The 11619-nt window shown below is 45.1% G+C and overlaps 1 protein-coding gene across 1 annotated transcript in view; it reads left to right on the forward strand.

The window, feature by feature from the left end:
• Positions 1–11184, forward strand: part of Dusp23 (dual specificity phosphatase 23) — a 28402-nt gene extending 17218 nt beyond the window's left edge. The window contains exons 2-3 of the mRNA XM_041643482.1: positions 10161–10181; positions 11075–11184. Of these exons, the coding sequence (XP_041499416.1) occupies positions 10161–10181; positions 11075–11149 (96 nt within the window). The 3' untranslated portion in view covers positions 11150–11184. The remainder of the gene's footprint in view (positions 1–10160; positions 10182–11074) is intronic.
• The last annotated feature ends 435 nt before the right edge of the window (positions 11185–11619 follow it).

Here is an 11619-nt window from a genome sequence, read left to right on the forward strand (position 1 = left end):
TCAAATTTAGATAAGCGGCCCTGTTAGCTCACACAGAAAATTTTAGGAGAGAACCAGGTGAGGAAGTATATTACTTTTCTCATAGTGGTGACGACATACATCACAAAAGCAACTTAGTGAAGGGAAGGTCTGTTTGGGTTCGTGGTTTGAGGATACAAGCCATCGTGGCAAGGAAAACATGGCTGCCAAGGGCCGAGGTTGCCCATCACACTTGTCTGCCATCAGAACCATAGAAGTTTCCTGCTGCTCCATGCACTTCCTCAGGCTGAACTCAAGACCCTGGGACAGTACTGCCAACATTCAGTGTGGATATCCTTCTTCAGCTAATGTTTGAACATCCTCAGAGACACACCCGTATGCAGGTAGATTTCCATGGTGATTCTAAATCCAGTTCAGTTGACAGTGAAGACTAACCAGGAAGAAAGGATTCAGTCTCTATAAGTTGAGTCAAATGCCTGCATGCAGCTCTACAGAAGTAGCCAGACACTCATATCTGACATTTGGTTAGACCTGGGACTAGAAAGACACGGTGGGGAGTCCCTGGACCACAGATGGTAATTTAATCTGTGGCGTAAGTGAGACCTGCTTAGGGAACACAAAACGGAAGGGAAACGGACCTGTGACCATAGTCTGCACAGCTCTTTCAAAACCTCTAGAGGAAAGAGTCTGTGCCTGCAAGGGATGGTGGGAAAGTTCCCTACAGAGATGGGAGACAAGTGAGAAAACCATTGTGTCCTGGTCTTAAAGAAGGGAGCAACAATGAACGGGAACAATGTTGATGTTCCCTCAAATGACATGAGATCAAGGCTGATGACTTGATAGACTGGTGATGTGTGTGATGGAGGCCAGAGACAGACAGACAGGCTGGGTTGAGTTGACAGGGAGGCAGCAAAGACACCTAAGGGTTTCCCAAGCATGTTTGCTCTGTGGCACATAAGACTGTCTTTTTAAAGTGTTTTCCCCTTAATTTAGTGTGTGTGTGTGTGTGTGTGTGTGTGTATGTGTGTGTGCGTGCGTGCGTGTGTGTAGGTGTTTTGCCTGCATGTTTGACTATGCCCCATATGCATTCAGCACCCATGGAAGCCATTAAAGGGCATTGGATCCTCTGAAACTGGAGTTACAAATGGTTCTAGGCTGTCATATGGATGCTGGGAATAGAATCAAAGTTCTGGAAGACTAGCCAGTGCTCATCACCGCTGAGCCGTCTCTCTAGCCCCAAGATTATCTGTAGCACGAATAAAAAAAAACCCAGAGACAGATATTGGGGTTCAAGTTGAAGATCAGAAAAGCAAAGAAGCAAAAAGGTCTTCACTAGAGAGACCTTTTACCTCTACCAAATCTTCAGATCAAAGGTGTGAGATCCTGTCTCCACAAATCCTCAGACTCCACACTCCACTAAGTTCCTGTCTCTTCCCCTTTATATTCCTCTCTCCGCCCAGCCATAACACTCCTGTCTCCACCTCGCTAGTTTTGGGATTAAAGGTGTGAGTCACCATCATCTGGATCTGTTTCTAAATTGGTCTGGGATAACCCAGGGTAGCCTTGAACTCACAGAGATCAATCTGCCTCTGTCTCCTAAGTCCTGGGGAATTAAATGTGTATGCCACCACTCCCAGGCCTATAGTAGCTTAGCTTTGCACTCTGATATTCAGGCAAGCTTTATTTATTAAAATACAAATAAAATATCACTAATAAATATAAAAATATAAAATATAAAAAATATAATAAATAATCTTTAAATATAATGTTTAGTAACTGAGTAAAGCTGACCACAGCTAGAAACATGGCCTTACCTAAATGCTCTGAGGACTGAGAGGACCTATAGCCATTTGAGGCACCCGGACGCAGAACAGCTATGTCTGAAGTGTCACAAATATGACAACAAAGGAAGGGCAGCTGGCTTGTCTGGAGTGCCCTTCGGGTGAAGAAAACATGAGCATCTTTCAAAAGCATCTAGTGAAAAGATCCAGTTGAGATGGCATGACTGAATTCAGGGGAGGCACAGAGTAGAGTATCCTTGGGTGTGTACGGCTCCTAAAGAGGCATACGAGAGTCCAGTTGCAGGAGGGGACAGGGGCAGTGAAAATACAAGATATTCCATATGTAAAGTGAGTTCTCTGCACAATATTAAAGGCTGGGTGTCATTATCACCATGGTAAAAATTTTAAATCTGATCTTCAGTAAAGCTAAGCCACTATCTCAGGTGCTCCCTCCCCACTCTAAGCAGCTTGGCCAAGACTTTAGCAGATATTTTTCTGTCTCCAGCACTCCTAGACTACGCTTTGATGTATCTTAAATGTCACAGGCTGCGCTAGCACTAAAGACACAAAGATGAATTGGATCCCACATTTGACTTTGAAGAGACCGAACATTAAGTAGAGGAAGATGATAAAACAGGTTCAATACCATATGATAAACAGAATAATTGGGAAATGCTTTAAGAAGCACAAAGACTGTATTCTAATATATGCCTGTCTTTTTCTGAGCTCAGGGAGGCAAAAAATGGACTGGGAATAAGAGAAGATCTTTGAAAAAGTTTGTTGGCTGGAAGGATTGTTGAAAAGACAGGTGGAAGGAAGGGTAGGTGAGTGGTTGAATGGATGGATGGGGAAAGAAAGCCATGGCATTTAGTTGTTAATTTTTAAAAAAAAAAAATCCTCCTTAGGGCAACTGTTCTTCAGGTAGTCACAAGAGGGCGCTGCAGACCTGACTCAAACACAGTTTTCCATTGGCCCTTCCAGGTTCTGCCTCGCTGCCTCAAAGGGAGGAGACAGGTGGAGGAAATAGAGGGAGTTGGCCAGGTTCCGATCCAGCTCCTTCTTTAACCTTACTCTTCATCTCTCTGCTCCTACCCTAAGTTCTAGGCATTTAATACACGTCTCCAATTCGTCCTGTCTTTAGAAGCTAACTCAGAAATGTTCAAGGGGGTGGGGGTCTTTCTTGGAGCTCTGCTTCCAGCAAGCCATGTGGTTCCAATCACAAGCTGAAAAACCGAGTACCTCCACTCAAATTGCTTCATCCTTTTGGACCTCCCAAGAAGTGCGGTTTGGGAGGAAGTCTAGTAGTTCCAGACTGCCTGGTTCACTCTTCCTTTAACAGCGACAGCCTTCATCGCGTTCTTCCTCGTGGGGCATGGCGCTCATCCTGTGATAATCAAGAAGGCAGCCAGCAGCCACATGGAACACTGAATATTGAATTAACTGAAACAAAAGCAAATACAATTGTCGTTCCTCAGCCTTGCCAGCCAACTTCAAATACTTGATAGCTACGATGCAATCAAGTACTACTACAGGAAGCAGCCAGGGGACATTTTCGGCATCTAGGAGCGCTCCATGAGACAGCACTATCTAAGCGCCTCCTTTTTTTTTTTTTTATCTCAGGTAACCTTCTTTACACTTTTAGTGTGAAATATAATCATTTATTCACCTTAGAGATAAGGACTCTGAGACCCAACCTATTGCATGACTTAGCCAAGATCTCTCAGCAGATTAGGAATCAAAGCAAGGGGGCTGGAGAGATGGCTCCGTGATTACGAGCATTGGCTACTCTTCCAAAGGATCTGGGTTCAATTCCCAGCAACTCCATGGTGGCTCACAACCAACTGTAACTCCAGTGCCAGGAGTCTAATGCCCTCTTCTAGCCTTCAAAGGTGCTTGACTGAATGTGGTACACAGACACACACTCAGGCACACGGAGACACATAAAATAAAACAAGACAAGAATCAAAGCAAGGATTCAGGTTTGGGTGGCTGACTCCCCAGCTAGCCTGCTGCTCCGTGCCCAGAGCTGTCCCTACTAACCACTCTCCTGAATTCACCTCTGACCTCCTGGGAGTTAAACTGATCATTAGCCCTCACAGCTCTTGTTCTGACAGTGACCTACACAATTAGGTACCTGGGCTTCCAGCCTTTTTTGGAAGAGAGTCCTCCCGCCTTTCTGTCCAGTCCTCTGCAGGTGCATCTTACCTGCAGCCAAGGACATGAACACAGCCCGACAAAAAATTATAAACCTACTCAAAACATTTGCAGTTTTCTTTTTGTAACTCAATTGCATGGTTCTTTGGCAGACTTTGCTAGTAACAATGTCATGTTGAGATGCAAGAAGGTGTGACGGGTTTGGAGTCTTTCACTAACTAGTAGCGGTCTCCATCTCCATTCAGTATAGCCTGGGTTCTAGAAGATAAATGACCTAGGCAGGTGTGCAATCTTACTGCTACTCTCTCGAGTCACCTTCATCCATAAGGGAATGCTGGGTAGCCAGCTGAGCTCAGAGAGCCGATTCGTTCACCTCTGAAGGTACAACACCATGTCCCCTGCAGAGGGGGCATGATAAGTTGGGGTTCACTTCACTCTCAGCTGCTGGGATGCAGTGACAGTAAATGAAGCCAGAGAGATGCTTTGGCCATTCTGTGGTCACAACATCACAGGCGCCTTGTGTGTGAGGACATTTGTGGTTACCCGTAACCCTGTCTCCTTCCCCTGTACTGACCGGCCCCACCCACTTACCCATTGCTGAACAAAGTTGAAGAAAACCCTAATCGGGAGTCTATAGGCAAAGAATGATGGAGGAAAACATGGGTACCCTCTGGGAGAATGGGCAAGACACTGTACTCTATCTCACCTCCTTACTCTTTGAATACGGGAGCAGCCTGGTGACCAGGTCACTGCCTGTCGGTGTCTAGTGGGTTCCCCATTCCCCCTGAGTCAGAGAATCTGTGGTGAGAATACAGGAAGCTCACTCTCTCTGCTCTTGCCTTCAGCAATTAACACATGGAGACGTTTCCCCACCACAGAGAACTTCCCATTTAGACTTCCTCAGAAAGCCTTACTGCCAGAAAATCCCACCTGCTGCTTTCCCAGATTCCTCCATCTTCCACCTCAGAGTCATGTGTTCTGTTCTCTCCTCGGAGTCGATGGAGATCTCCGTGAGAGGCCGTTGAGTTCTTAAATAAAGCTTTGTGTGAGCACACTCTGCGTTTCTTTTGATGCCCATACATAAACGTTCTCAGGGACATGCTGGGTCATTGCAGATCCACTACTCTTAGTAAAACCTATCAGGCCTAATCCCAATGTGGCTGAATCTGTTTCTGAGCCTAAGGTTCAGCAACAAATAATTGCAGGGAGCACATGGTGGTGCCTGTTACCTCAAGGCTGCTGGGAAGCAGGGAAAGAGGAAGAGCCCTAGTTCCACAACGGCTCTTTGAGGTCATGCCCTCCACGACTGCTGCCTCTCACATTGGCCCTACCTCTTAAAACAAACCAGGGACAAAGCCTTTAACCCATGGGGTTTTTTTGTTGTTGTTTGTTGTTTTTGTTTTTTTTTTTTTTTTGGAGAATCTTCTAGAGCCAGACTATAGCAAGGAAGGACTTCATCTCTAAGCAATGGAAGTTGAATGATTAGTGGTCCCAATATTGCACAGTCTCTGAAGCTTCCCAATACGAATAATCCACAGTTATAACCCATCCCGGTTCCCTGGGATGAGCTTTGTGAGAACACAGGAAGTGCTTATTAATGGTTTACCTAACTCCTTCATATTTTGTATTGGATAAAATCAATATATATGTAACCAGAGAGGAAACTGGAGAAGAAAGCCAGAGCAAAACCACTGAATGTCTGCTTTGTAGTTTCTAGTCATTAGAATTTTCTAGATAAGTGGGGGAAACTAAGGCTCTCAGAAACTTCTTGGAGCTAACAAGAGCAAAACAGAAATGCCAACACCTGCCCATTAGAGGCTGAGTCCCGTGCTTTCCCCACTCCTCCTTCCTGCTCAGACATAGACATTTGAGCTTATCAAATTTCTTCCCCACTTTTTTTTTTTAAGCTATAACACTTCTTAAATCAGAAGGACTACCCACACTGTCAAGAGGGATAATTGTTCTACCCCCACTTTAAAGTCTGCCTGCTGTCTGGCCTGCTCTGCCTCGGGAAAGGCACCATGCGGTGCTGGACGGTTCTGCTGCTCCCTGCAAGTGGTTTCTGGGACATGGTTCCTAACCATTCCTTTCCCAGACTCACAGTTAGTGTCTGGAACTTGAGAAAAGTGTGTGCACACTGGCAAGCTGAGGGAAGCGGTACCGAGTGGAATTTTCGGCAGTGTTTCCTAGCTCCTTTGCCAAGGTTCTTGGCAAAGCAGGCCAATCATCAGAAATAAACTAGACAAGAAATAAACTAGAGAAACAGACTCTGAGATTCTGGTGTTTCCCAAAGTCTCTTTTACCCTGTGAAATGATTTGGGGGGCTATCCCAAAAAAGAAACAGTTACTGAAGGAAAGGAGTCCTCTGGGAGTATTGGGGGGAGATCAGAGACAGGGGTGTAAGTTCTACACCTTTTGTGCGGTCACAGGAGGCAAGACTTGGAAGGCAACATCTTTTATGACGCCTTAGCCTTCTCCAAGAGCCGCTTACTGAAGAACAAACTTCTCACTTGGTCGAAAGTCCTGCACACTGGCTCTCCAGGGCTCTTCTCAAGCTTGCCTTTCTCTTCTGCCTACCTTGTCCCTTGTCCCTCTGTAGGGAGTATGGTGAGCTTTGGGGTCGTTCCTGGTCCTCAGGGCTGGTGTGAAGAGTCATCAATCCCTGTCCCTCTCCTCTCCACTTTTCCAGCCACATTAGCCGGCCTTGTTGTGACTGATCTGAAAGTCAAAGACCACCATGCAGAGTGTCTCTGATCCCCCTAGACTCAGCTGACTCTCAGCTAGGTTCATCCTGCTGTACCCCAAGTCATAAATTGTTATGTATTTTATTTCCATAGACAGTTTTTTTTAGTTGACTTTTTTGGAGTGGGGAGAGAAAAAAAGTGAACTTGTTTTTAATGGTCTATTTGCTGGTCTCTTTCTTTTTTGTTTGTCTGATTTATTTCATGGAACAGAAAAGCAAGATTATTCCTAACTGTGACCTCTTCCTGGGCGGAGTTCGTGAAAAGTTAAGCCTGAGAGGAAACCGTCTGCTCTATTTTGTCTTCTTCTCTCTTCTACACCATGGTGCTACTCTGTTCTAGTGGAGAACTAGACATAAGCAGCCCACACTTGTTGCCTAGGGATCCCAGGAAAACATCCTAAGACACATACCCCCCAGGGCTGGGCATGTGGTAACAGTTGCAGAAAGTGCACAGCTGCTATTTCCTCTCAGACATGGACAGAGACGGAGAAGAAAGACAGAGCAAAACCACTGAATGTCTGCTTTGTAGTTTCTAGTCATTAGAATTTTCTAGATAAGTGGGGGAAACTAAGGCTCTCAGAAACTTCTTGGAGCTAACAAGAGCAAAACAGAAATGCCAACACCTGCCCATTAGAGGCTGAGTCCCGTGCTTTCCCCACTCCTCCTTCCTGCTCAGACATAGGTGGCTTCTAATCAGCAAACTAGAAAATAGCAGGGTTGGATAGATGACCCAGAGGTTAAGAGCACTGGATGCTCTTCCAGAGGCCCCGAGTTCAATTCCCAGTCATCTATAATGAGATCTGGTACCCTCTTCTGATGTGCAGACATATATGCAGAAAGACCACTGCACATGTAATAAATAAAACTTTTAAAAAGTAAAGCAAAAACACCTAGAAAATAGAAATTTATTTTAAATAACATGGAGGGGGGTCTAGTCACGAGAATGTGCAACAATGAGCAGTTATCAGTTATCAGATGTCTAGAAAGCTAGAGGTCCAGGCATCCAGCACGTAGGCTTTGCCTCAGCATTAAATATGGAAAAGCTTGGGGGACGGTCCTTAGCTTTCGTCTGAGCCAATAATTACACAAGTTTCCTCTCCTTGTGGAGCCCACTCACACAACTTCCACGGCAGGTGTCGTGGGACCTCCACACACTCCTCGGTGCCATGGCAGCCATGGCTTGACAAAGCAGCATGCTCCTCCAATGGAAGAGACCCACTGTGGGAGAGTTCTTCATGTTGAGCTAAGTCTGCCTCCCTGATCCCTCTAATTTTCAATAATTTGTCTCCTTTCTGTCCATAAAGCAACCCACAATAAATCTTTCCCTTCTCTTCGGAAGAATGACTGAAAGCCACTGTTGTGTGTGTGCTCTATTGTATCCTTATAGAGAAATGTCTTCCAAATCCTTCGGCATTCCGATCAATGCAGATGGTTTCCAGACCCTGCCCCTCACCCTCATCCGCCTTGCCTTGCTTTATGTGCTCTGTTGGTGTGCTGGGACCTCAGCTTTCTTCCCCCTCCCACTACGAAGCAAGAAACTGTCAGCTGCTTCCATGGTTCGGGGTTCCATAATACAACTTAGTCTGACAATAGCTCTTAGATATCTTGTCACACTGTCACCTCAGCTTCAGCCTACATCTAGGGTCCCTGGGCCGTCTCCATAGGAACTGATGTATGCAAGTGTCACTCACTATGGTCCCAGTTGGCTACCATCTTGATTACAGAGGCCTCTGTAATCAAACTCATAACTCCAAGGTCCTGTTGTCCAATGGAGCAACAAGTCTTTGGGACGTGGAGACATGAGGTCACTTAAGTGACTCTGCTGCCCAGATGACTTCTCTTTTGTTACAAGCTTCAGGACTCTCAATCCTGTTTGCTCAGCATTTTGTAACCACAAGGTCATTTTCCAGTGAGAAAGAAAGGTAAGGGAAGCCTGTGTACAGAGCAGGCTCTCGTCTACTCTGAAGTCAAACCTTCTTTTCACTTTCAGTTCGTGTGATAACCAGTTCCCCAGCCGTGGGTCCGTATAACCTTTACAACCACATATTTAAAAAAAAATTACTATTCTAAAAAAATTACTATTATCATTACCAATTATATGATGTGACAAAATGAGGAACTGAAAGCTCTTGGAATCTGGGCAGCTTTTCCAAGCCCACATGGAAAGAGGCGGGTTTGTAAGTCCAGTCAAGATCGTTTGCTTCCAAATTCTGCCTACATTTTTACAACTTCAAGCTATAGGTGAGAAGGGCCAGGGAGATGGAAGGAAAGAGACTTTTATAGGTCTGCAAAAACTTGAAAACCTATAAATGTGCTGACCCTGAGCTGAGTGCAAAATTAACTTGAAATTCTCCATCTGTATCCAAAGTGGCATGAAGAACGAGGTGACCGCAGGTTGGCATGTGAGCGTGCTGATTGTTCACCCACAACCCTATGGTAGTCATCCTTTAGTTACTGGATCAAAATACTTGAGAAACTTGACTTAAGGCAGGAAAGGTTGTTTTATTTTTGCTTGTGGCTTCAAAGAATTCAGTGTATGGTCAACTGGACCCATTGCTTTTAGGTGGTAAAGGGGGATCACCATGGTTGGGAAGAATGATGGAGGAATGCTGCTTGCCTCATGGTAACCAGGAAGTAGACAAGGAAGGGACAGAGAACAAGATATCACCTTCCAGGGCACATCTCCAGGGAACTATTTTGTCCATACATCCTATCTCCTACTTTCGGCTCCTCCCGATAATGCTGTCATATTTTAAATCATCAAAGGATGAATCCCTTCATTATAACAGAGCCCTCATGACCTAATTATCCCTGGAAATGGCCTTATAGACACACCTAGAGGTGTGTTCTGCTAAGCTCCTGGGCAGTCCTTAATCCAACCAAGTTGGTAAGACTAGCCATCATACTTACTGCTAATTCAGTGTTCCAGGCACGGGTCCTGAGTATAAGGAACACAGCCTTTAAGACATGCGGTCAGATTACATTCTAAACAGAGGAGAATCAGCAATAGTGTGCTGGAAACTTAATAAGACAAATTCAAACCAGATGTGGTGGCTAAGACTTGTCATCTCAACACCCAAGATGTTGAAACGGGAGCATTTCCACAAGTCAGAGGCCAGCCTGGGCTACATAATGAGTTCCAGGGCATCTTGGGCTACAGCGTAAGACCCTGTCTCACAAATTAATTAAAATGTTCTGAGTGAGCAATCATGATGCAATAGGATTCTATGAACATGAGAATTCTGTTGATTGTAATCTGAGGGAAGGGCAAAATTTGACCAGGTTCAAGGTAGAGGATCACAGGGAGTGTGTCCATTATAAATGTTTGCTGGTTAAATGGTTGGGAAAAGTTACTGAGTGTTTTAGTGATTAAGTGGATGAGTGGTAGGTGCTGGGTGTCTTGGGAGATGGTGGTTGGTAGCTCAAAATGATATAAACACCACCTGTTAATGGAGAAGTTTTTCTGCTACTTAATTTAATTTTATCACTTTGTTCTCTTGCAGTTTCCTGTGTTGGGGCAAATTGTAAGTCTTATTCACGACCCTCCTGATTCCAAGTATTTTCCTGGACCAACATTTTAATGAGAAGGGATATGATAATACCACTGGGGCCCTCACTTGCAAAGAAGACCCAGCTGGGTCCTGTCATCAGAATCCCTAACTTCTCTTGTCCACATCAGAGCACAGAGTGCCTTTTAGAAGGACAGACAGAGAAAACACATCTCTCCTAGACTGAGGGAAGGTGGAACTCCCTTCTCAGGGTAGAGATGAAAGCTAGGTCTGGGGAAACAGAGACAAAACGTTGTTTGTTGTTATTGTTGTTTTCCTGGTGAGCATTTATGTAGCTCACATTAGGGGTCATGGCTGAAGAAAATGCCACACTGGGGGATTTGAACCAATTGACGAAAGTGGGAACAAAATCAAGAAGAATGAGGTCAGACAATGGAGAGGATGAAGCCAGCTTGGAAAACTTCACAGTGTGATTGGGGAAATAAAATGGTAAGAGGAAGATGGAAGGGAAGAAAGCCAGAAAGAAGGCACAGGAGGGGATGGGTCGGGGGAAGCAGAGGACTAAAGAGAGATTGGTAAGGAGCAGGCCAGCAGAAGAAAAGGAAGTTGAACTCCTGTCCCACCCTGGTCTAGCATGAAGAAGCAGAAACAAAGGCACTGTGCAGGAGTCTGTCCCTAGCGTGAGACCTACATCTGGAGCAGAGAAAGAACAGTAAAAGCAATGGAACCTGTCATTCCTGGTTCTTTCCCCATGTTTCACAGCTAGGGTACATACATCTCCAAGTCCAGCCAAACCCTGTGTTTGAAGGAGGCACACTGACTCTACAGGGCTAGGCAATGAGCCACACACTCTCCTGGGTGAAGTTCTACAAAGATGGAAAATTCTTTAATTTCTCTGTGAACAACAGCCTTCTGTCCATAAAGACAGCAACAGTGAGAAACAGCAGGAATTACAGCTGCAGCAGGCAAATGGTGTGTTTTGAATAAGCCTCAGAACCAGCCATGATTGAAGTCCAAGGTGAGTTGCCAGTTGGAGGGGTCTGGTGGAACGGTAAGGTACACATCAGACAGGAAATACAATAGAGAGGACAGATCAATGGCCAACGCCCAACCATGCCACTCTGTAGCTTAATCCAGAGCTCTCTATGGGCCTTCAAATTATTTCCCTCTTAGGGACATTGTGAGGCTCCAAATTAATGAGATAAAATACAGTTACAAGTAATGGGTTCAAGTGGTCCATAAGTGGCTGTCTGGGAAGTTCCCATTCCGGGACAAGCAGATCGCACACCAAGTTCCTCCCTTGTTTATCATCTGAAAAGGCTATTGAAAATTCTGCTGTGGGCAATTTTGTAGAGAAGAAGTAAAATCAGTCAGATAGTTGAGATCCGTGAGCTTCTCTGTAACTTTTCTTGGTGATGAGATTTAAAGCATGAATGCTGGCTTTCAAAATAAT

The sequence above is a fragment of the Microtus oregoni genome, unplaced genomic scaffold (assembly GCF_018167655.1).
Source record: "Microtus oregoni isolate MIOR12 unplaced genomic scaffold, Mior012 000086F_ref0000336, whole genome shotgun sequence".
Classification (NCBI taxonomy): domain Eukaryota; kingdom Metazoa; phylum Chordata; class Mammalia; order Rodentia; family Cricetidae; genus Microtus; species Microtus oregoni.